The following is a 26643-nucleotide window of genomic DNA, read 5'->3' on the forward strand; positions in this document are numbered from 1 at the left end:
GATGAGCAAAGCCCATGGTGAAGTGCAATGTGGTGGGAGTAGTGAAGCAGGCAGAATGCCAAGGGTTCAGCTGAAAATCAGCTCCCATGGGCAGGGGACAGCCCCATCTGGGTTGTACCCCCACAGCACTGTCTGGGAGCCTTTCCCCAGGGACACCAGGAGAAGGGGGCTGCAGCAGCTGTGCTGCCTCACTGAGCCCAGGCAGCCAAATCTTTATGAGGGGCATGCTCTCAGCAGCCATTCATGGAGATCCAACATCATGTCGAAGTGCTACAATCCAGGAGGCTCCCTAAAAAATGGCTGTATATTCTTCAAAGTTATCCTTCCAAAGAAAAATCATGGCAATCAGATTTTTGATATGGAAAAGATGACAGAAACCAATATTAGGCAAGCAGAGGACAAGCTGTTGTTTTACAGGACAGAAGCTGTGTCGATTGATGGTACTGTAAGAACCCCAGTAAACCATGTGTTCTAATTGGCATTGTGCAGCATTGTACTTTATATAATACAGCTTTTATAGCTTTAAGCTGCTATTGCACAGGCAATAGAGAAAACAAACTTCTGATTTAATCACAGTTGTTATTCTGAAGTTCCTTTGTTATTCATGAGTGAAAACTCCCTCAGAGAAGGAAAATCACAAACAAGAAGATAAGCACAACACCAAACCTACGGATCCCGTAATCTTCTAAGTAATAACAACAGACTGAAGGGAGAACCTGGGGAATTGAATCCCTACGATGTGAGTATAAGAAACTAGAAAAATGCAACCATCTGCACAGCTGAGTGTCTCAGACAGACTGCTGAAGCAATGTGTGTCCAGAAGTCTTACAGCTCATCACCCAGTATGTCTGGAGAGTACTGGTCTTTGGAGGTTCCCACTTAATATTGAATAATTTTGCAAGACAGCAGTTACTAGTCTGTCGACCATCACATTGATATATCTGACATTGTTAGCCAGCAAGCAGATAAATTCCCCCATCCACAAAATCTTTCGGTGTCAGCTGGAGAAAGCTGTAACAGGAAATGAATATATTGTTTTTCACAATGCTCTCCCTTCTTTCCACACCATATAAACTGAAAAGTGCAAATAAACCTTGTGAAAGTGTGGGTAGGTTGCCAGAGACAGAAGCTGCAGAGGGAACAGGTCCATGTCTGACTGTGCATGTCTGAGTACACGTGTATGGGTGAAGGAAGTAGGATGGATGCTTTGTGACTGTTCCTGCACTGCAGAGCTGAGTATTGTGCAAACAGTCCTGAGCTGGAGGAGACCACATTGCTCAGTGTAACTGTGTTGTCATGGCACAGTGCCCAAGCTGCTATGGCTTTCAGAGCCATGCAAGATTGAGTAGGCATATCCACCTACACCAATGTGGCAGTACAATTTTCCACCAGGCAGTGCAGGGATTCCATAGATTATTGTGCTTGTAGTAATCAGATACATTTTTCAGTGTTTTCAGATTTCAGAAGACTGAACTGAATAAGCAAGTTGCAGGTAACTTGCAGACATGTGACTTGCCTTCAGATGTTCAGCCCAGAAATGCCTTAGTGAAACCAGTTTTTATTATCTTGCGAGGTCTGGCCAGAAATAGCTGTGGGACCACAAGAACTGATCTCATGTTGATTAAAGATCAAATTTCATGCCTTCTATTTGCAGTTACAAAACAAAGGTGCTTGCCAGCATCAGCTTTTCTGAGACAACAAGAAAACTCTGAAGGACACTTCCTCCTCACTGGAAAAAAAAAAAAAAAAAAAAAAAAAAAAAGAAAGAAAAATGTACTCATTTCTCATTTCTTGTGCTAACAGAAATTATATTTTTACTCTATTAGTTTATTGTATCAGGATTTTTTTCTGGACTTCAGGTTAAACTTTTACACTGAAAGCATTTGGAAAGTGATTTGTATTACTGTCATATCTGGCTATAAGGGTAGACATTAAATCAAACTCAGTTTCAAGATATGCAAAAGATTTCATAGTTAATCTTTTTGATAAGTTGGAATTAATAAAATGATAAGAAGAAATTTGGAAATATTCATTGCTAACTGATTTTTTTAGTGCAGAAGGCTTGTTTGACCTCCCTTGGTGTCTTTCTTGGGGATAGGCATTAGCTCATGAAATGATTAAAGGTTTTACACAGGATCTACTTGATTAGAGTATATGTAGGGACAAAATTGCATCAGTAGGTCTTATCTGTGTTCACAATAAATATTTTAACCTTGAGAGATTCCTTGAGATACTCTTTAAGTAGTGTAGGTTTTTTCACCTCATTGCAGAAGCCTTGCTTTTTTAACATAATTTAATTAGAGTTGTACTTTTTTGTAAACACATACTTTTAGATAGCATATCAAATGGAGTGATGGTACAGATTTAGTGGGGAAAGGGTAGGAAAACAACCTATTCCTCATTTGCACCTGTTCCATTACATGGAGATGTGCTGCACCTGTGCAACTACGTAGCCCTCTCCATGGCCTTTTTATAGCTGACAGTGCTAGGAAGACTGGTGAATTACCTTGGGAGGGGTCTGGATGAGCTGTTGAAGCTGAGATCTAGGGAGCAGGCTTGTCAATGCATGTTTGTCAGGGTACTGTGTGGGGCTTTGGCTCTCAGTTGCTGCTTTGCACAGTGCTGCTGATGACAGAGCAGACTGAGTTTTCTCAGGTAGGCTTTCAGTGAATTGTTTCTCTGTGACTGGCAGCTTATACTTGCTAAAGGAACAGCTTCTTTTGCCAGCATCAGTGAGTAGTGCTTGCTACCAAAATAATCAATGCAACAATATTTGTTATGTTCTGGTTTGAACTTAGCACTCAGGCTAGGAACAAATCTTGCTGGCAGACCATATTAAATGGAGGCTGTTTTTAAGTTGGTGTTTTTTTTCCAGGTGACTTCCAAATAATTTTTTTTGCCTAGTAGGAAAGGAACACATGCCTTCCCTCTGCTCTCAGGAGCTGGAATGAACCTGGGTACTGCAGTTCTGAATAGGTGTAGTCTCCTGTTGCTCCTGAACCTTGTATATCTTCTGTCAGTACTATCTGTGATCTGTTGTACTGCCCTAGCAAGCTGTAATTCAGAAAACATTGACTCAAGGTGGCAACAGGGAAAAAGCTGAGAAGGTGAAAAAGGTATAATGCTTGAATCCCACAGGAGCCTTGAAAATACAGATTGATATTCTGTCTGGGAATTAAATAATTTCTTCTCATTATGCCATCCACTGTCTTTCAGGCCCCTTACCATAGTGCAGTCTCCCCGAGGAGAATGTTTGTCTTGGTATCCTCAGTCCCTTTGCTGCCATTGCTGCACTGTACAAGCCTTGAGTAGCTATTTGAGCATGTGGCTACAGCCTGAGCCTTTCTTGCTTTGTGTTGCCCAAAGAGAAGGCCTCCCCTACAGTGAGATTTTGGAGTAGGCAGCTCCCTCCACAGAATGATTGCAGCCACCTCCTGTACCCTGTCCTGTTCCCACCTAATGTCATCAGGGCAAACATCTGTGTGTATGTATGCAGGGTAAGACGTTCTTGTGTGAGGTTGTGGACTCCTGTGAAACTCCTGGAAGTGCTGTTGTGAGGCGGTTTGTGTACCCCTGTATGGTAGCACTGGTGTCAAAGATGCTGGTCAGCTGTGTCGCTTGGTCTAGTTTAACCCGGTGGAGGGAGCTGTTGAGATAGATCCTGCTTGTGGAATGTGGAGGAGGATAGCGAATTGGAAAGAAGAGCTGAGAAACATCCTATTCTCTCAGGGGCTTCCAAACTGTGTGCCTCTGTCAAGCAGTTTTGGCCAGAGGCAGCAGAAGCTGGTGAATATCTGGCAGAAACAACTGAGAATTTCTCAACCTCTGTGCAGTAGAAATTGAAATTCTTCTACTTTGCCTTTTTGGTTTAGATAATCTGAGGATAAAATTCCACTGTCCATGTAGTCCTCCCTCAGGGGGAACAATAAGATGGAGAGGATTTGTTAGGCACATAATTGTGTCACTCAATTTGAGCAACCACCATAAAATTTTATATAGCGGTGAGGTGAAGAAGACCATGGAGCTGAACTTTAGGATGAGATGGACTTGATGCCAGCTTGCATGCCGTGATGTAACCTTGGTTCTCATTGCTTCATGGTTGCTCTCAGAAGATGGAATTTTCCTCCACTGGTGCTGTGTGGGAGTGTTCCACAGCTTCATGCTAGGAGGACTAAATGTCACCCCCCTTTCTGGAGATTATGGGAAGGGGAATATGTGAAGAATGTTGAAAAGATGTTCCCTAAACCACATAATAGCAACAACAGGAAAAAGGAAGAGTTACAGCTCAAGCCATTACATCCCCTGTGTATGTTTTTGTGAGTTCACCCAAAATTACTGTGGACACAGTGCCAATATTCTTAGCTTAAACTACTGCTGTATATTTAAGTTAGATTGTCCTTGTTGAATGCTGGGGAGCCCTGTATCAGTGAATTTGCAACATGTCTCCCAAAAAGGAGCTTTGGAGAATTCTGTTGAATGCCAAACCCTCTACACCCCTCAAACCCTCCACCTTTTATTTTACTGTTGTGATAAAAGCTGCTATATATGCACATTAGATAACATGAGGAAAATAATGCCCTGTTATAGCAGTGTATCTTTATGCAAGTGGAAGTGGTTGCACAGCTGTGACTTGGAAGAGTTTGACCTATAGTATTTACAGATGGGATCACAGTGATGCCTTAGTGACATCTGCTTTTTATTTTCTCTTCTATGAGATGTTGCTGTGTTGAGTGGTGATAGGCAGCATTCCTCAGTGATTCTTGATGTGCTCATACTATTCAGCTAGTAGTCAAAGTACTCAACTACAAGGATGAAACTAAAATAATTAAAACACCCTTGGAGATCCTGTATTGAATACGGGCTTTCACCAGAGGAGGAATGTACAGTCTTCTAAGGTGTCTGAGAATGGAACATGTACCTTTCCTGTAAGACAGGTGTCTTCATTTGAGGCTGAAGGAATGAAAGACAGCAAACACTTTCTGGTCTGTTCTCTTTTTAGGATTGGGAGAATAAATCCTACTGACAGTTGTATTGCAAATGGGTCCTTGCAAAATATGTCAGCCTCTTCTGTTTTCTTGTCCATTTATAACACAGGAGATCCACGTCTATCTGGCTCTTGAAAGCATGAAGATCTTACCTATCTGAGAAGAAAGGCACTATTGTTAAAATCAGTTTGCTGACTTCTGTAAAGTGGATTGAGTTCACTAGTTTAGAAAAGATGCTAAGATTGTGACCATGGAGCTTTTCTATTAATAGAATCTAAAAATTATGAGGCACAGGATAAAGTAGTAAATTGTTTCTTAGTCTCTTAGGCTGCTAGGAAAATTCCTGAAGCAAAACATTTTCAGCAGAAAGTTCTATTACCTGCACTAAAGCACACCAAATGAAATGCCCTAATATAGTCCAAGTAATGTACAGCTTCCCTGGCTAGGCTTGCAGTTCATAAAAAAAATCCCAAGTGATGCCTGACTTTAATAAATAATGAATCACAAAATAAAGGCAAATAGGATTTTTAAATTTGTTACTAGAAGAGCAGTCGAAAGTAGATAGGGATGCCTTTCTATGCTGAATCTACAGTTTAGAGAAGTTTTAAATCCCGAAGTGAAGTGATGCACAATTCATTGTGTTCAGGTCTGCTTTTCTGCAGGTGCAGAGTGTGCTGCTAATACTTTTCCTTATTAAATATAACAAGTAGCCATTGGTTGGGCCAAAAAACTTTGGACATTGATTTCATCTGGAAACTTTCAAGTCCTGATCTTGGAAAGAAGTGTCCTTGAGTTACCAATGCTAAAAAAGATCATCCCAATTAACATGTCCTGTGAACATACTGATCAACGTAGCCAATGATTTATGCTTCATGGAGTCAAAAGAGTTTAAAACACAAGGTGCAAATATTTCTAACTGTATATGGTAGGTAGTGATAGATCCACTGAGACAATAGCACAGTGTAGGGAAGGCTGTCAACTTACTAGAGGAAAATAACCCTCTAGACCTGAGCATTTTCAGGGGTGATTACTGGGACTGGTGTTATTTAATGTCTTTTTTGGTGACATAGTCAGTGGGACTGAGTGCACCGTCAGCAGGTGTACCTACAACACCAACTTGTGCTGTGTGGTTGACACTCTAGAGGGAAGGGAGACCAGACAGAGGAGCCTTGACAGGCTTGAGAGGTGGGTCTGTGTCAACCTCATTAAGTTCAATAAGGACAAGTACTAGGTCCTGCACCTGGGTCAGGGAAGTCCCAAACATAATTACAGGTTGGGTGGAGAATGGATAGAGAGCAGCCCTGCAGAGAAGGACTTGGGGGTATTGGTTGATGAGAAGCTCAACTTGAGCCAGCAATCTGCATTTGCACCCAGAAAACCAACTATGCCCTGGGCTCCATCAAAAGAAATGTAGTGAGCAGATCGAGAGAGGTGATTCTTCCCCTTTACTCTCTTTACTCATGAGACCTCTCCTGGAGTACTGTGTAAACTTCTGGATCCCCCAACATAAAAAGGACACGGAGGTGTTGCAGTGTGTCCAGAGAAGGGCCACAAAGATCTAAGGACTGGAGCACCTCTCCTATGAAGATAGATAGGCTGAGAGAGTTGAGGTTGTTCAACCTGGAGAAGAGGAGGCTCCAGGGGGACAAGAGGCAATGGATCAAAACTGGAACAGGGGAGATTTAGGTTAGACATTAGGAAGAAATTATATAGTGTGAGGATAGTGAGACACTGGAACTAGGGAAGTTGTGGGATGCCTCCTCCCTTGAAGTGTTCAAGGCCAGGTTGGATGGAGCTTTGAGCAACCTGGTCTAGTGGGACATGTCCCTGCCTCTGCAGGGGATTTGGAGCTAGGTGATGTTTAAGGTCCCTTCCAATCCAAGTCATCCTATGATTTTAAGTACTGCTGATCTGAATGATGTAACTTGCAAGAAAAAGCAATAGCTGCGTATGCCAATGTAGTTTGCAATGGCTTGGTACAGAGTTAAAAAAAACAGAATTTAAAAAAAGGAAATTAATTAGTTATTTAGAAAAACATTTTCCAAGTGCATTAGGTTGTTTCACTTGGACAAGTTATCTTCTTGAATGGCAAAGAACCAAAAAATTAATGGGCATTTAGATTGAGACTGGTCTTCTGAAGTGAACAGGTAGCTTGTGGTGTATAAAATGCTTCTTCATGCACGGTAACATAGATGGACTATTCCACTTCATAGTTGTGGTTTTGGAAATGGCATACTGACAGTTTTGGAAAAAATGTGATGTATGCTCATCAGTCACAGCCATAGCTGGGACTCCAGTTGTGTGATCCTCTGAACCACAATAAAAGGCCATAGAAATTTCTGTATGGCCAGTAACTATTAGTGTGTGAATTAATCACATTTACACAAAAGCAGTTAAGAGCCTTCTGTCTCTGAAAGAGTGAAGAATTATTCAGAAAGAGTGAAGAAGACAGGCTTGGATTTTCTTAAGGAAAGCTTATCACCCTTGAATGTGGAAAGAAAATTCCAAGCAGCCAGAGGTCAGAAAAACCAAAATCAGCTACTTCCAGAAGCTTATATTTTATCTCTGTGTATTCTCTTAAGATACAACTGGGCTGATAATAGTTGCCTGGTCTTCTTGGGAACAGTTGACAATATCTCACTTATTTCAGTACTGACTTGAAGTTTTTAATCACCTCTAAGTTTTACTTGCAGCTATGAATCAGATGTATGTGAATTTTCCCACTCCACTAATGGAGACAAAATTGCTTCCTACTTTCTAACTGAACAACAGTGTAACTAAGTCACTGAAATAATTGCCTTTTTTTCCCCCTATAAATCTGATTTTGAGTGATTTTCCTATATTTCATGTAAGAATTACAGTATGAATAGTAGTAAAGCAAATTTCCCATTCACTCCTTGACTCAGTTACCCTTTAACTGAAATAATTAAATTCCCAAATCTTTCCAGGCTCAGAGGTTTTTGGTGAGGTACTCAAGAAGCTGATTGTAGTAGGGGGTATGTTTTATATATAAAAAATCTAAACAATTGAACCCCCCCCCCAACCAACAAGCTAAATCTGAAGAGGTAGGTAAGTTTGCAGATATGCACATAAAAAGACTGATATATCAAAATCTCCTATTTGAACAAAACAACCAAAACAGTCTTCCCAGCTTTCCAGTGAAAGCATTGAGTTTGCTGCTACCAAAACAACCCAAACCATCTGGATATGACAGGTGGTGTGCTGTGGATCACTCTGAGGCACTGGAGTTAATTTATGGATGTTTGGAAACAAGTACAGCTTTGGCAGTTTTCTTCTAATGAATGGTGCCACTGTTGATGTGGAGATTCAATAAACCATATTTCTATTCACCTGCTTCATGTTTAATGTTCAGTTGACAGTAAGAGACATAGCACTACTTGGTTTTGATTAAAATACATAGTTTTGTTATATAAGATCATCCAGCTAGGGTTGATGAAATCAGTTCATGTCCTTGTAAGTTATGCTGTTTTTCTAACTAGCATGATATTAGAGATCTGAGATCTACTTCAGAGGTTGCTGTCTTATCTCAGGCTCTTGTTCCTTTTGCTACCCAAGGAAATTACAGAAATGGTGTAAGTGACTGAGTGGGAGCAAGTGAGCAGGATATCCTTAAACTGGGAAAAGATAAAATACTGATTAGTTGTGAAAATACTGCATTGAGAAAAAGGCTGGCATCTAATAACTGTAAGTACTAACATCCAGCATAGAGCATGAATTTTTCATTTCTGTTCTTCAATACTGTTTGCTGAAGAAGGGGATCTGAAGCTCTCTGATTGGAGTACTATGAAAACTCTTCAAATGGCTGGATTGCCATAGCTATGAGTGAAAGGGGAAAAATGAAGGCATATTCTGCATATTCCCAATATTTCTGAATTGTCAGCTTGGATGGCAGCTTATACCACTTTTGAGAGAAAACATCTGTGGCTGGAGTCAGTAGAGCTTTAATGTAATTGGAAAGCACTTTCTCAAACTTGGGATTCCCGGCCTAGACTCTAGGAAAGAGACCTCTTTCCCACAACTAACTGCATAGCTGACATATTTTGGTTTGGACACTGATTCTCAAGAGTAGGAAGATGAGTTCATTTTTCTTACTGGGTTAATTTCTTCTTATATAAGCAGTTTCAGTATATACATTTTAAAAATGCATGCTTTTAAATTTAGAACAATGTTACACTAAGTATATGCATGTTCATAGATTAATCACTCCTGTTCTCATTCATAATAAGTATGTAAATCCATCTGATGAACTAACTACCTTTTTTAAAAAAAGCTGAATCTTATTTGTCATTTTAATTTTTCTAACTTCAGCTTCAATTTATTGGATCTTTGTTGGAAGTTAAGGCAGATCCCTTGAATGAGATAGGTATTTTTGCTTGTTTAATACTTTCTGAAAGTTGGTTTTCATTTCAAATGTTTTCAGAATAGGTAAATTTTTCTTTCAAATGTATAAGAAAGTGATCAATGACTTGTGCTATGGAAGAAAATGATCTTGCTGCTGTTAATGACATTGGCAGAGTTCAATCCCTCCCACAAATATTTGAGCAAGGAAACGGCTGAGATTGATGGATAATATCCATAGAAATAGAGCTCTAAGTAGAAAATGGTTTTGGAACCATAACGATTTTTCATGCTGGAAATTATTATTGTTTTTTTTCATAGGTGTCCCTACTGCTTAACTCTCAAGTGAGTTTTTCTAATTGTCACATATTTGCTGATATGGCCAGTTAATATTCCCATCTGAGTCATGGACCATGGAAATTATAATTTCAATGGAACATCAAGTTGGCACTTGCCTGTTAATGTGTTTATTTTCTATGTTTTTCTTTTGTTCTAGACCAATAGACCTTGCTGTTCATGTTCTACAACTTAATTTATGGGTTACCACAAAGCCTGTAAAATCCCAAGTAGGTGCTGATCGATTCGGTATGATACATTAGTTAAAATCGTATCAAATTGTGAATTGCCACAATTTATATAGACAAAGGTCTGAATCAAAATCTTGGATCTTAAACACACCAAGCTTGAGGAGGGTTTGGATTCAGATCTGAACTCTGTGGTTTGGGTTCTTTTTTCATCACATGGTTTTACAAACATCTATTTCATGTGTCTAAACTGTCCCAGCTGTGCAGATTATTTCCTTGTACTATTGGACTTATTTTTACACAGATGTAAATCAGGAGTAACTTTGCTAAAGTGAATGTAACTGGGGCCAGTAGATGATGTGTGAAGAAAGGTCTGTGCTTTCCATATGATTTCTCTGTATGCTAGAATACAGAAATGGCATGTATTCTTTGCATCAACTTTGGGGAAAAATGTGTCTGCAATTCTTTGTGTATGCATGAACATCAGGCAGGTATGCTAGCAAACTCAAAATATAAAGGAGTTGGAATGGCAGCTCTCTGCAGTGGCCATCTAAGACCTTTCTTTTGAGGTAGGCCTCAGTGCTGTATCCTCACTGTTTTCCAGACTGCTTCCGCAAATGCCCTCTCTTCATGCTTTCTATAGCCCTGCCCTGCTGCACCCTGTCAGGGCATTGGGTTGGTCATTGTGCCATTTGCCATTTAAGGCCATCACTCATCAGGAATTAGGGACTAAAATTATACAAGCATTTGAGATAAAGAGAATATTACAGCTGGTTCAAATGTTGATTTCCACTCCATCTTTCTATATTGAATTACTTAAAGGTTTCAACCAAACTTGAGCTGTAAAGAAACCCAAGCTTTTCTTCAGGTTGGAGAGAACTTGCAAAAGTCCTGTATTTTTGTCTGTGATTCCTCCTCCCTCTCTCTTCATGATTTTTGCATGCATATCTAGTTTCTGGATTAAAGTGTGGCTGTTATTGTGGTATTTCTTGCCCCAGCCGAAAGCAGGAGCCTTTGTAAGCATTGCTGTAAAATCCTTTTGGTGAGTGTTCCTATGTAGTTTTTAGGCTTGCTGAATCTAATAGTTGTGTGTTTTCAGATTCACACTGGATGAAAATAAATTACTGTTCCTTTACACATATCTTTATCTGGATGCACTTCTATTTTTCATCCAAGGAGAGAGCTTGACTTTTCTGTCCTGGTGAAAGGGGTCTGACTTGCACTATACTAGCCAGCAAGGAGAAACTGCCTTCCAGATTTTTATTTTCCAAAGATGATATGTGGTCTCTGCACAGCTGCAATTTCCCTGTAGGAAGATGGTCAGACTTCTCATTGGGGGTTGTTAATTCTTACCTCTTCTAGCCAAGAACAATATAAACCAGGGTGAATCAAGGGTAAGATCCGTGCAATTACCAGTTCAGTAATACTTAGCATGAAAATATAATCCACTAAGGGACCAAGAGAGAAAACGGTGTGGTCCATGAAATGCCTTGCTGCATATGCTGTCTGAAGAAACTGGCTCTTCAGATAAATTTGGGCCAGTAATAAAATAAAGTGCAAGAAGATTATTAGATCTACAAGCTCTTCTTCAGTAAAGTATTAGGTCTTGGCTAAGGTACGTATGGATCCCGACACCTCCTTTTAAGTTGCCATTCAAGTTTGTAACTTTGAGGCAGGCAAGGATGAGCAATCTCAAACTGCCTCCTCTTGAGAACAGCAGTATTTCAAAGCTTACAGACAGTGTCAATCCTTTAAGGAGCAGCGGGGATTGAGTACATGAAATGCATGACTAGTTAAAGCCTTTTGAGAACATAGGTGGATTTTGCAGCAGTTATCAGTTGTTCCTACAATCTCTTCAAGAGCAGCTTAAACAGGTACAGAAAGAGCAAGTTTGTTTTGGCTCTAATGTTTTTCTGGTTTTGTTGTTTTAATTGTAACCAAGATACATTCACCATTGGTGGATCATATTGAAACTGATTACTTGTTTATACTGTGCCAGAAATCAACTTTATTTTAAAAGTGTTCAGCTTACATAGTAAACATAAACAAAAGGAGAACAGAATTTAAGAAAACTCAAAGGTAAAAGGCCTCCTACAGAGTGACTGGGGAAACTCATATGACCCTAAAACTTTAAAGCTAGGCACTTTTGTAATGGTTAGATAAGAGTGTGTATTCTCTCACACTGACAACTAGGGCAATCCAAGTTAGGGCTTAAAAGTTTAAATTAGAAGACTGTTCATTGCTGAGAATCATGTTTCCCCCAGACTTATAACTCACTGTGCCGGAATTTTATATACGCTTAACAGTAGATAACTTCTGGAATCCATCTCCTTTCTATTGGTGGCAGCAGGTCACCTGCTCCATTATCTGGAGTTCAAGGTTCAACTTGAAACCTCACATTTATTTGTGGTACTTCTGCAGGGATTGTCAAGATACAGTCTTAAAATTCACTGGTTAAATTTATTCATAGCATTTTTCTGTATTTTAGATATTTCTTTGTCATGTCGATAGTTTAAGTTATATTTTCTGAGTGTGACTGTTATAGCCAAGGAACCAGAACCTAGTTGGATTCTTGTGCAGGAATATAAGAGCCTTGCTGGAGAGCTTGGACTATCTCTTGAGTGGCAAGATTTGTAGGCTTGGAAAGGGGAAGTAGAAAGAAGAAAGTTTACTAATGGACAGCAATAATTTTTGAAGGTGTATGTGCAATACAGACACCATATGAAAGAGAACTGCATTAGTCTTGTTTCTTTGGGTGTTCTGTGCATGTGAAAACATTATGCTTCATTTCCCTCTGTACAAGGTGTACAAGGATGTTAGGCTTTTGAGTTAGGGAGAAAAGAATTGTATGATAAATTGAGCTGGCTAGACCTCTTTATATTTGCATCTTCTCAAAGGTTAGGACTGGAACACTGCTGGAAGAAGCAGAATTTTGACTGGACTTACTTAAGCAATAAGTGAGCTGTTCTTTATCATATTAATTTCAGTTGACTCATGTCATTTCACCTCCCAAAACCAATGATGGTTGGTTAAGATTATATCCAAACCAGTCATAAGTTACCAGTGAATCAGTAACAGAATATTTTGGGCTGGTATACAAAAACATGCCTTGCTCCATATTTAGTTAGCTTGGATCCTCTTGTGGTTTAATAATATTTTACAGAAACAGGACATTCTCAACTTCAAGCAGAGTGCAGTTCCCTTAATAAAACTTTTGGTACAAGGAGGGCAAAGATTTTAGCCAACTTAGTTTCATTCCTCTTAGAGCAGTTAACAGACATACATCTTTCGTACTCTGTGTTTGAGGCTTTCCACTGTTATTTTCATTATCTGATGGATGTTGTGATATGAAAAGCATGGTATGCAGCAGATAAATCATGATATCAACTCCTTGTCATGCTAATCTTCTCTGCTTTTCCAACTGGGAGAAAAAAAAATTAAGTATTTGGGTATGGAAGATATGCTAAGGAACATATCTTTCTTCGTTGGCTTATTTTCTCAGGTAAACTTGTAATTTTTTAGCTATTGCTGCTGAGAAGCACAAGGTATAGCTTTTAGACAAATTAGTGGTAAGGAACAATGTTTAGAAAAACCTTGAAAAATAACCTCTGCTCTAACAGTATGGATTTTCTATAGAAACATTAATATAGCTATTTTGTGTCTTGACAGTGATGTTAATAATGCTGTCATTGTTTCTAAATGTCTGAAAGCTACATCAAAGAAGTATCTGAAAATTAAGGTGTTCCTAAATCTAAAATCCTATAACTAAATAAAACACTGTGCTTAACTGTCACAGAAAATCCAAGAAATCCATGCTCAGCAATAAATAAGCCCAAGAGAACTAAAGTGAAAGTCAAGTTTGTGGCCTCATTCATAGCCTGATCTTGTGGCTTTGGCATTTACTTAATGTTTTGCTCTTATAATGCATTTTTCATTCATGGTTTAAGAAATGCTTTACAAAGGCAAGTAATAAATCTGATTTTATTTTTTTGTGTGAGGACTAATGCACCAAGAGATAAAATATCTGGTTTGTAATTTAGTCAGTACATTGTATGTAGAAATGGTGAAGTCCTGCCTTCAAATGTTACCTTGATTTTTCATTAGACCTGGTTCTTTTAAGAAAGGAATGCTGCAGACATATACATCTTGCAAATTAATAGATTATTATTATTCTCTATTCTTCTAGGCTCACAAGTGGAGAACTGTGTGAGACCTTGATTTCAGGACTTACCCTGTAAGAGCTAAAAAACCAATCAGTACCACACTGTTTTTCAAAACTTGAGAGAATTCATGGCATGCAGAGCCAGAACAGCTCAGCCCATGGTTTTCCCTTGAAACATCATCCTAGATCCCATTAAAAATGACCTTCAGAGAGTATTTTTTTAATGGAAACAAAGAAGGTCATAATTTAGTTTACAAAACAACCTCAAATGTTTTTAACAAGAATATCCTCATGCCAGTTTTGAAGGATTCATACAGTTTCTCTTGTTGTGTCATTACTTTGTTAATGCACTGGGCCTTTTTCAGCCATGACTAAATCTTTTAGTAGGAAAGAACATTTGGAAGGATGATGCATGTGGTTAAAAAACAGGAATGAGTTTCTGGAGTCTTGGGTTTAATTCCCAGGATTGCCACAGACTTCCTTTGTGACTTTGGACCAGCTGCCACATCTCTGTGACTAAATTCACGGGCTGTGAACTCATGCTAGTGGAATTTCTCTTCTTTAGATGCAGTTGTGAGAAGAATGTATGTTTAGGTATAGAGGACTTAGTTTTTTAACTTTCTAAAATGTGTGAATCCAAAACAATCACTTAAAGGTGTGACAATTTTCTATGGATTGTCTAGATAATGGGAAAATGCCACAAAGTAATTTGAGTAATTTGTTTTGTATGGTTCTTTGGCACCTCTTTGTCAGACAGCTTTGCAGCTGAACATAATTCCCTACCTGGGAGCTTGAGTCGAAGCCAGTGACAGAGAACCTGTGGCAAATAATGTCAAGAGTCAGCTAATGCTGCTCCTCTGGGTCAGCTGCGGCTGGAGCTGGTGTGTGGATGGCAGTAGTGATGGAACTCAGGGAACTGTAATAAACTAGGAAGGCCTCACCCTCAGGGATTGTAAGAGGTAGCTAAAGATATCAGCCTAGGGGAAGACATCTGTAAGGTAAAGTGGCAGACTGTGCAACGACTGAATAAGAGTCCAGGTATCAAAGGCAATCTGTGCTACATATGATTTGGCACGTTTTTTTTAGGTCCCCAGGCCTACATCTTAAGTAGAAGACCTCTCCAGTAGTAAATGTGAGGACACTGAATTAACACAAAACCTTTGCTCTTCTGTTTTCTTAAATGGAATTCACTGTTTTGCTGTTGCCAAGGAACCTGAAAAATCCCCTTGTTAATCTAGTCCAAGCCATATTCATGGCTTAATATGTTCAGACTGACATTTGCCATATTAGTCCAGACTGCTTTTTAATGTGGTCAAGCACTCTGCATAGAGAGCATCAGCAGTCTGTTCTGGACAGCTTCTAATTCTGCTTAGGTGTTTGGCCAGACTCTTCCTACAGGGGAGGGAGGTGAATGAGCAGTTGCCCTTAGTCCAGTCACCTGATGCTCCATTTCCTCAGGCAACAGTGCAAGGGAAGGTGAGAATACCTCAGCATCTGCTGTGGCATCTGCTCTTCCTTCTCTCTGTGTGGTAGACGGTGGGAATTACGCTTATAAAAAAATGGCTTCACTATTTATTTTCTTCCTCCCATGCCAATGAAATCTGGTCAAAATTAGCCATTTCACTGCTGGCTTTCCAGGCCACTACACACAAGAGAGAAACAAAGCTGCGGCTCTGGTTACTCTGCTTGAGCTCACAAACACCAAAAGATAAAATACGATTTGCAAGGGCCAGGTCCCAGACTCCCAAGAAAGACAACTTGTACTCAGGGGAGGAAGAGGTTGTGGAATTGTTGGGATGGGTATCTCTGTTAGAAGGGGATGGGCTCTCTTAAATTTTCTTCCAAATGCTATAATCCAAAAGCTATAAATCCCTGTGCAAAGCTGGATCAGGGAACTATTTTCCACAATGAAACAGGAAAATATTTTGTAGGTGCCACCTCTGTCCACATTTTGTTGGTCCATTCCACTGCATATAAACAGTATCTGTAACATGGAGTAATTATATGCTTCTAATAAAAATAAACTGAGAAGATAAGGTTCTCAGATTTTTGTAGTATGAGTAGAAGCCACAAAAAAAATATTGATTTGGACTTCAAAAATCTACAGTCTTGGGTTGTAGAAATACGATGTTTGGGTAAGTTATTGGTTAGAGCTGGACCTCAGTTCTTCCATTTAGAGGGTTGTGAGAAAGTCTGATTAAAATTAAATGCCTATTCTTTAGAGCTCTGTATTTTCAAAGTACTGGGAAGAGTTTTCTTATCACTAATACAGAGAATCTGGGCTTCCTTAAGTGTGTAAGAATTGTTTTTGATTGCATCCCATTAAAAAAAAATAAAAAATCTGTTATGGGTGATTTTTATCAAAGGATCCCAATCAACTGAAAATCTACTGTCTGTTCTCAGCTTGATTGTGGTTAGAAGCAATTGTTTTGTTTTACTTCTGGAGTGCAATAGTCTCTTCTGTTGTTGATTTTTTCATCCACAATACAGTATGTGTGCCTGTCATTACAGCTTCTTTGGGGATTTTTTTGGCATAGCGCCTGCTATGGTGTGGTCTTTGCTCACTAAACTAAAATGGAAACTGCAGATTCTCTTCCATCAGGTTTCTCATCCCTAAGAATTCCTTTTACTATGGAGCAATCTCACGCATAGGGTTCACAGTGGAAAGGGACTAATGGATGGTACTGCTAGTATGACAATTCTGGTATTGCTCGCTAATCTTTTAGGACACATTAAGTGCTACTGGCCAACTGGTGCATATAGAGCAAAAAGCAGCAAGGAAATGTGTTCTTTTACAAAGAAAGCAGAGGCCACTTAAAATGTGACACAGTACTTGGAAAATTTCTTTTTTATTCTGGTAAGTTGCTTGTTTTGGATCGTGGTTTGTTGACCCCTCTGACCCACTTCTAGATACACACAAAATTTTGGTTTTCATATTCAAGGGTATCTCTTTTGCAAAAGTCCTCATAATAATTGGAAGTAAATTGCTTCCTAATGACATTTTTTCCTCAGAAAACAATGGTTTAAATTAAAGAAAAAATATTTTTGCCCAGTATACAAACAAAAATACAAGAGTTCCATAAAACTCTGAAGTTGGGAGGAAGTAGAATTGCCAGTGGTTTGAGAAAACCACAGTCAGGTTCTTGTGTCCCTATGGAAAGTGTTTTTTTCTCAGACTGGCTTGTTAAACCCTTATATATTCCAAATGTGTACTATTTAACTGTTTGCTTTTAGCATGATTTCTCCTTTCAAAGATGACAGGGTTTAAACCTAACAGCATGTCATTTTAAGATCAACAGTTTAACAAGAGCAAAATCTGCCTCCCAGACTCAGCTGCCTGCCTTCTTTCCAAAATACTTTGTTCTGAAGAAGCTGATGGCAGTGATAAATGTAAGAGAGATAGAGCTCTGCTGTTATTGTCAGCAAGTTAGCTTTATGGGTTGAGGATTAGACCTTTGATGTCTTATCGAGTTTCTGCTCTGCGTGAATCAGTTGCTTACTTGATTTAAATTTTTAAAAGAAATGCTCTGTTGTGATATTGTCTCATACTGTGTCTTCGTCATTTGAGATGCCCTCTGTGTTCTTTAGTTCCCCAGGAGAAGAAGGCAACCAGCCATATGGAGAGTGGCCAGTTGTCTGTTGATCATGATAGGCATTAAACAGAGTTGCATAGAAACTCAGATATAGAAAAGCCCTGTTTAGTTGAGCCTTTCTGTCCCCCCACAAAGGGAGATTGTTCCCTACAAGTTTTGAAGGCAACATCCAATACAGTTTCACTTTAGCTTTTCAGCGGTTCCCCCTGTTCTTTGAATAAATTATTTCCTTTTCACTGAGGTAAGAGCTTCTTACGAAGTTGTGGTTTTGACCCCCCCCCCAGTCTAATTGGTGCTGGACTGGTATGGAGAGCTGGTGGCTGTTGGGACATGTGGTGGGAAGAGGGCAAAGGTGAGCTGGGAAGGAGGTCTCCCTTTCATGGTTCCAGGAAACAATGAGGCTGGCAATACCTTGCCCTGGAGCTCCATGTTTGAGACGATCTAGAACCATATTTTCAGTGTTTCACATGTCCTATGCTCTGTACCAGTGGATGAGGAGGTTTCTGGCCTTTGTGACAAAAGTTCAACCTACGGCTTCTTATTAGGTCAGACATTAGGAAGAAATTCTTTAGTGTGAGGGTGGTAAGACAGTGGAACAGGTTGCCCAGGAAAGTTGTGGAAGCCCCATCCCTGGAAGTGTTCAAGGCCAGGTTGGATGGGGCTTTGAGCAACCTAATCTAGTGGGAGGTGTCCCTGCCCATGGCAGGGGGGTTGGAACTAGATGATATTTAAGGTCTGTTCCCTCTCAAACTGTTCTGTGATTCTATGATTTTGAGTTATGGGTCATTGTTCCTAGTATGATTGTTTTAAGCTACCTCAAACACTTTAAGGGTATGTGTTGATATTCTTTAATCCCAAAATAAACCCCTCAAATATAGAAATGTTGATCTGGCTTAGATTTTGTTTGCATTTTAAAATAGCTTTTCAATGTTTTAGAAGCCAAAATATTTTTTCATGTGAGCAGCCTTTGAAAAAGATTTAAGAAGTAAAATGTGTCTGTTTTCCCTGATCGTAACTGTGGTCATTAAAGTCACCAACCAGGCAGCTTAGCTGTGTTTGAGGAAACTGGCTAACAGGATGACAGTGCTAGCCCACTTGTATTCTGAAAGTCTGGTCAGTACTCATGAAAAGCTTAAGTAAACTAGAGGATAATTCAATACATAGACAATGCATCCCACTGTTTCTCTGTTTATTTTCTCCCTGTGTGACTTCTGGCAACTGAGAAGAAACACTATAAATGACAGCAACTCGCCAAAGAAAAGATTATGAATAACAATACCACAAGAATAAAGGGCATAAAGTTACCAGTGACTTGGGAAAAATGCAGAACACTGGATATATGACACATCTAGAAGCTAGTGGATTGCAGTCCATGCAGAACAGAATACCTTCAGATTAGAAACCCTTTCAATTTGAGTTTCAGTATAAATTTATTGTTGATTGTTTTGTTTCTGGTAACTCAAGGTCTGTTTATCCATAGGTGTTTTTTGGGTCAGCTGAACCCCTATACTTTGCTGGTAATACTTTGAAACCAGGAGAAGTAATGCTACTGCACACTTGGAAAGTAAAGCTATGTATTTCCTGAAGAAAGAAAAAGGCTGAGATCTCTCAACTAGCATAAAACATAAAAAGTACACCACCTTCCTGATTAGAGTTGTCTTTTTTCATTACCACATTTTTAACAGTGCTGCTTTCAGCACTGTACTGTCATGCTTTCCATCCCAATGTGCAGTTCAGTTTTCCTGTACACATACAGCAAGCTGATACCCTACGTTTAGATAGCATTTAACTTTTTTGATGGTGCAAAATGAAAGAAACCAGCTGTTTATGTAAAACTGGAGTTAAAAATAGCTATAATAAAAATAACAAGAAAATGTTTTGATCCCTAAAAAGCTAGGTAAACTATTTTTTTGGAAGAAAAAAAAAGTTGCTGTCTATTTGTCTTTGCTGTAGCGCAGTTTTATTACTTCTAAATTCCTACAGTATTTAATGCATGGGCTGTTTTTATCTATGGTGAATACACTAGGCTCAATTTGCAAAAACAGGTGTTTTCATGAGCTATCGAGGACTCCTAGTTTTGGAAGTGAATTAATGTAGTCAGATAAAGGATGTTTTATTTTTACTGATAGTGTTTATTGTGTCTTGAAAATTAAGATCATTAGTTAATTTTTAGCTATATGGGATTGATGCCAACAAGTTGTTCATACACTGTTTCTGATACATAGACTTTGCAGCTTCTGACATGACTAATTTGAAGTGATTTCTTTGTGTGTCCAAAGACTATACTGTAGGAGCATTTGACTGAATCGGTGAAAGGTCCTTCTGAAAGGATAATTGAGCAGGGCTGAGTGCTGCTCTGTAGGAGCTCAAACTTGGTCCTAATGAAATCTGTCTATTTACCTTACCTGGTGGAAACAGATTCTAGAATTAAGCTATTCAAGCGAATAGCCCTTCAATAGGTATGATTGCACTATCTTGAAGTTAGTTTCAAGACAAACCGAAGCAGAAAGGGAAGAAAGGAGGTTTGGACCACTTGTTCTTCTAGTGTTTCCTGATACACTAAGAATGCTTAAACAGCACAGAATGATCTTTTGCTGTAACTCCCGCTATGCCTCCAGAGACAAAAGAATTCAGTTAATTTTTGATCAAAACTAATAAAGAGAAGAAAAATCTGCTTAACTGGCACTTACAGAGTCCATTTCCTCCCCATGTCCCAACCCTCCTGCCTTCCTGCCTCCCCAGCCCCCCAAATAATTAATCCATAGTAGACTAGAAATATTGAAATACTCTCAAGTCACCAAATCACCTGAAATCTCCAAGTTCATGAGCTATTAGGATAAACTTTTTTTGTGATATGGTAATGACAAAACTTGGGATTGCATGTGTCATAAATTGTCCATCCTTTCTTCAAAGCAGGAAAGAATGTGTTTCACTCAGCTTGCTTCAGTTTTAGCTCAGTCCTTCCTAGATTACATGGTTGCACAACTGAGATGTTTTGCCTTTTTTAGTCATTTGTGAAGCAGCAGAAGAAAGAAGTGATGGTTATAGTGACATGCAGCCCTGCCACCCCTCTGTCAATACAGCAAAGTAGAACTTACTTAAACTGCCCCCTCCCTCCCCCCCAAGTGTTAAAGCAGTAAACATTTAAAAGATAGCATGGTGAAGCAAAATATATCAATTAAAGCACAACCATGTTGTCAAATTTTCTGCACTGGTCATAGCAAGATAATGCTGGTTTGTAGTTTTGGCAGTATCTCCAGGAGCTCTACTGCACTCTGCACTGAGGGAGTAAAGCACAATGCTGTCCGAATTTATAGGTAATTTGGAGCTGACTTTGGGTACTGATCCAAATGTGGTTAAAAAAACAACAGCAGCCATCACCATCACAGCAATAAAACCCAACAAAACCCTCAGCAAACTCAAACCCCACCTTCTCACTCAGTGAAATTCTGTACTCAACCTGATTCTTTCAATCATCCTTGCAAAAGTTTATATGGAAAGAGGACTGATGTTGTAAGTTACACGTGAAGAGTTTAATGAAAAAAAATTAGACAAAGAGCAGGTAGTGGGGTGTCTGTGTTCAGAGGTTTAACGGGGTCTTTACCAATAAAATAATGTATCAGCAGGCATTAAAGATGATTTTCCCTCCTATGTTGCTCTGTAGATGCATGCACACCTACTGGAGATCTTTCATAAAGTTCTCTTTGAAACCAAGAATCCACCTCTATTTTAGTCATCTGGTACTTAGAATGTTTCTTCCTCTTTGTTTTCCTCTGATCCTATGGGCTGGCTTAATCTCATAGGACTTCAACTATTTACATGAGACCTTGTTGATCAGACTCTCCAGTTCATAAAGCAGAAGGGAAATTTCCAGGATGTGATCCATCTTATCCTATGTCAGGCAAATCTTATCCTAGGGGTGCCAATTTCTAGTTTTGGTAGTTTACGCAACTAGCTCTATGCTATGAAATAAACATAGAATGTCTTGAGTTGGAAGGGACCTCTAAAGGTCGACCAGTCCAACCCCCCTACAATAACCAGGGACACGTCACACTAATACAGATTGCTCTGAGCCTCATCAAGCCTGACTTTGAATGTATCCAGAGATGGGGCTTCCACCACCGCCCTAAGCAACCTGTTCCAGTGATCCACCACCCTTATATTAAAGACCTTGCTGCCTTGGAGAGTGCTGCACTATTGTGGCTGGAATAGGGATTATTTGTGTGAACAGGAGTAAATAAACTTTAAAGGAAAAAAATGTTCTTGTTTAGATGTCTGAGATAACCTAATTGAAATCAGTAGTCTGCTCACTTGTAGTGGAATATAATGGAAAGATTCTGGTTTACACCAAAACCCTTACCATTGAGAAGAGACACAGAAATGTTTTGATGAGGTTCTTTGTTGTAACAGCAAATGGTCTTGCCTGCTATACAGGAATGGGCACATTCTGGCTCATCAGAATAGTATTTCGTAAGTACTGCGTGTGGTGGCTTTCTGTGTAAATTCTTCCATGCAAGCTTAAAATAATGGTGATGTTATGTATGTCTGGACAAAGAAGGAGGTCGCAATTTGAAGTAGGCAGCTCAGGGCTTGTGCTGGAACAGTCTCAAAGGACTGTTTTTCTTCAGTGGGACATCACAAAGTGAACTAATCTGTTAAAGATAGGTTAAGTACAGCTGTTATACAGAGTTGTAATTTTAAAGGTATCTTCTAGTACTGTCCTAATTAACTCAACAATGAATAAGGAGAACTTAGGTTTTCCATTCATTTCAGTAATAGGATTGGATGCTTTTCTGTGGCATTGGGTTGAAAGTAGCTTTTGTTATATAAATGTACCTTCTGCTTCATTTCTTGGAAGAGTGAAAAAATAAATATTGAAAAAAATTGTGATATATTAATAAAACAGAATAACTGAGACACTGGTTAGAGTGCTCCCTAAGGCAGACTGTAGAACGTTGATACTTAAACATCATTGCCTTTATCTGAAATATACATGGGAATATGACTTTACATATTATAGCCTGCATATGTGGATGTGCATATGTGCATATATGCGCACATGTACATATATTAATATACACACATATGTATTACTATTTTCTAACCTATTTTCCCATTGTAGTCGAGCCCAGAGGGAGCAAAATATTTCTTGCTTGGAGATTTCCACATCTGCCCTTCAGGCAGCTATCAGACAGAAACAGCATGGCTACATAAATCACTGGAAATCAGCACATTTTTTCAACAGCACAAAGGCCTAAGCACAGAGCTGCTTTAGAGCACACTGCTCCATAGTTTGTTCACAGACCTCCCGTGCCAGCAGCAGGGGAGTCAGACCATTCTATTCAACATCTTACAGTAACCAGATGCAGGATAAAGCAATTGCCTTTCAAAGCCGTAGGCTGCGTGAGGCTTTTCCAAGCAAACCTGTGATGTCTAACATCCACCTTTTCCTCTTCTGCTTGTTTTTCAGGCCTTTTGACCCTCAGTCCTCCAAGAGGAAGTGTTCTCGTCCTATTTTTCAAGCAGCCTTGAACTTCATTTTAGATTTGAAAGTAGGAGTTTTCACTTGGTCAGAGGGAAAGTCTATATATCTATATATCTAAGTGGCCCACAGAAAGTAACAGAAAAACCCCTCCTGTCCAAATCCATGATCTTGAAGGCCTTTCCTTTTTCTAATGCACAGACTCCATCCTGATTTCACAGAAGAGAATGGAGTTTCTCTCCACTGACAGAAAAGCAGTTTCTGGATCTTCAGCTGTGGTAGGAAAACTTCCATTAGGGCAAAGTAAAAATAGGTTTAGCATAGTTATTAGGTATGGTTTGTGTGCAGCCTATTTGTGTTACGGAAGTCTCTTCAGGACTGCAAGTAACCATTTCTGGACTGAAGCTGGTCCCCAAAAAAGAAAAAAATATAATAAAAAAATTAAAAATTTGGGGGACACTCTCCTGCCTTGATCAGATTCATGACAATGGCTTCTGGCCAAAGACAATCCACAGCTGTGCACTATATTGTGAAATGTACAGTAGAACATTTCCCTTTACTGTTTAAAAGGTTTGAGCCAGATTCAGTAACTAATCTTTACACTTCAGCCAAAGTACACATCATCAACTTTTCTTCCAATGGAGAACATTGCCTGTGCTCCCCATGACCAGACTGTAACACTGCTCTCAACTCTTCTGATTTCTTGCACTGGCAATTTGGCTTGTAGATGTCCCCAGTTGTTGTCTCTCTCTGGCCATGCAACATTTTTTTCCCAGTGTGTTTTGTGGTGGTCTTAGGTGGAAAGAGGGTACCTCTGCTCTGCTGACAGTGGGATCCCAGATTTAGGTGTTGGAAATGCACAAATGTGCATATGATGAGTTTCATCCTGAAGACCTTTTCTGCCCTAGCAGGGATGTAGTGACAGGATGTGGATCAGAGGGAATGACACTGAATCCCTACATAAAAGTGGATAGTGTAAGGTAAAGAGAAGATATATGTTATGCCATTGCAATGAACAAGTCTGTGGGCATGCTGTCTTCATAAATGGCTTAACAGAAAAGTAAAGAAACCATAGAATGCTTACTGATAAGCATAGAATGCTTTCTTATGAACTGCAACATGTTGCTTGTGGCTGAGGAAAAAAACATTCTGACCATCCACAGCCCAGATGTGGGAGCATTGACAAAAACAAAGTTGCAAGATAAAGCAAAGTGGAAAAGAGAGTCAAAATAATTGTCACTAGTATAAGCAAGGTTTCAGGTATCTACTAGTTCATACTCTGACAATTCCAGTGTTACCAAACTCCAGTAAAAGAGGGATGAAAGATCATTGAGATGGATAGCACTACAGGGGGGCACATTTCAATCAATTTTAAGAGTCTTTGGTGTGTGAGCCAGTGAAGGAAAATATGGAATTCTGTGATGCCTGAAACACGTCAGTAAATAATATTTTATCAATATCTATCAAGTGGGTACATGCATTTTATAGTGACTTTTGGTTTTATTAACGGATGTAAATTTAATAATGGCATTTTTTTTCTGATATAGTCCCATTATCATTCTTTCTTCTCAGAAATGCTTCATAAGAATTTAGAGCAGTGCCTCGCATAGAGAAGTAGGCCCCTTAGAAATTGGATGTTGCATAGTATAATGCTTTGGAAAGGCTGAAATAAATTGAAAGCTGTAAAAAAATGTATTATATAAAAATTTTAAGCTGAAGAGAAGTTAAAGTGACTCTGTTGAGGAGTCATGCCTGTTAATCTGTAGCATGAGCTCAAGTTTGTATTTGAAAACAATTTTCTGAAGCTTGTCCAGGCTGGTTTCTGTATTATTAGGGACAGAAACACCTCTGTTAAAAGTGTTTTTCTTTTTTATAGGGTTTAACCATAACTGTCCAGTTTTTGCTTGTTGTTCAAAATAGTTTCACTACAGGATGGTCAACTATTGTTGGCTTCATCTGAGTTGCTACCAGCATTCAACAAAAATGCTGCTTTAAGCTTATCTTTCAGTGAATCACATATTTTTACAAGAAGAGATTTGTTTGTTAAAAGAACTTATAGATAGATTAGCCAGTCTTCGAGGTGAGTCACCTTCTGGTCCACCTAGAACCATCTTTTTATCTCTCTAAATTGTCCTGTTTTAATAAAAAGGAATATTTTCACAGGAAATAGAGCTCTAGGATGTGCATCAGTATGATCCCAGTTTGTGTGTCACTGACTCTGCTTGCTCCTGTTTAAATAAATAGGAAATCCCATGAGAAATACCCTTGTTTATTTCACAATTTTTATTAGTTTTAGTATATTTATTGATTCCTTTGGCTACATGTGGGCAAGCAATGCTGATCTGAACTTGTATCATCTTATGTTGCTGTAGTAAATATGACAATGGAGTATTTTCCAAATGTCAATCATACTTCCTGTCTTTTTTTTTTCTTTTTTTATAAAAGTACATTTGCTCGTCTCTCCTGTGTGCTGTCTTTTCTTGCAGTTGCTTGCCTTTTTCTCCTTCCTGCTCTTAAAACCCTTAGTCACACTAGCTTTGTGGAAATTGTTTAAATGTATAACCCAAATTCTCCACTGAGGTTTGGCTAACCAACAAGTTATTCACGTGGTTTTGTCTCCCGGGTATGTCTTCATCCTTTGCTTTTCCAGGTTACTTGAATATGCTTGAACCCTTAATTTACCCTAGTTTCCTCTAAGGCTTTGAAATAATAAAAAATAAAACTCTTTGGATAAATACCCTTTAAAATATAGCTTTATCTGTGTACTATCATGCTCTCAAGGGAGTGGATTTTGTTCCTCAGATGATAAAGAGGATTTTCTATCCACTGTGTTCCTGTGGTTTGTCCACTGTGATCAGGCATGCCCATTTTAACTCCTACAACTACTCAAAACAGAAAAGATGAGCAAAGTCTGGAAGGAAAATGGGACAGAGGCTAGACTGTTGCTGTGTGTGATTTTTTTTCTGGTGTCTGGGTTCAGTTCCCTGATCTACCACATGATTTTCTGTGGGTCACAAAGTCTTCCTGTGCTTTCGCAAAATAATTCTCTGTTCAACGGGGATGTTGCTGAGGATAAATTAAGGATGGCAAAGTGCCTGGCCATTACAGGGGAGGGGGAAGCTTTATGCACTCAGAAAGGCTTTACTCAGATCCTTGCTTCACTAAATAGGAAGAGGGAGATCACTAGACTTGACATCACCAGATCCAGAGGGGAAGTCTGAGGAAGAGCAGGAGACTGGATGATTTTTTTCTGCCAAAAGTCCTCATGTGGTCCTTTTCTCCTTGAAAAGTCCTTTTCATAATCCTTGATAGGTCTAAACCGCGAGTCCTGCAAGAAAGGGAGAGTTGGAGGACCTCACTGGGGCCCTCTGCCCTGCAGCTCCTCAGGGCATCCAGGAAGGTCCTGGAGACCAGCATAATTTGAAGATAGGTCTGAGTAATGGAAGCATATCTTCACTGTTGCTTGTTTTGCAGGTAAAGGGAAATTACTTCAATTTTTCTCCCTTCCCACTCAGCTCAGTTAATTATTTATTTCTGT

At 39.2% G+C, this 26643-nt stretch overlaps 1 protein-coding gene across 1 annotated transcript in view; it reads left to right on the top strand.

The window, feature by feature from the left end:
* The first annotated feature begins 259 nt into the window (after positions 1-259).
* Positions 260-26643, top strand: part of SMOC2 (SPARC related modular calcium binding 2) — a 120000-nt gene continuing 93616 nt past the window's right edge. Inside the window, exon 1 of the mRNA XM_010005415.1 lies at positions 260-445. Coding sequence (XP_010003717.1) covers positions 260-445 — 186 coding nt within the window. The remainder of the gene's footprint in view (positions 446-26643) is intronic.

The sequence above is a fragment of the Chaetura pelagica genome, unplaced genomic scaffold (assembly GCF_000747805.2).
Source record: "Chaetura pelagica isolate M959 unplaced genomic scaffold, ChaPel_1.0 scaffold551, whole genome shotgun sequence".
NCBI classification, from domain to species: Eukaryota; Metazoa; Chordata; class Aves; order Apodiformes; family Apodidae; genus Chaetura; species Chaetura pelagica.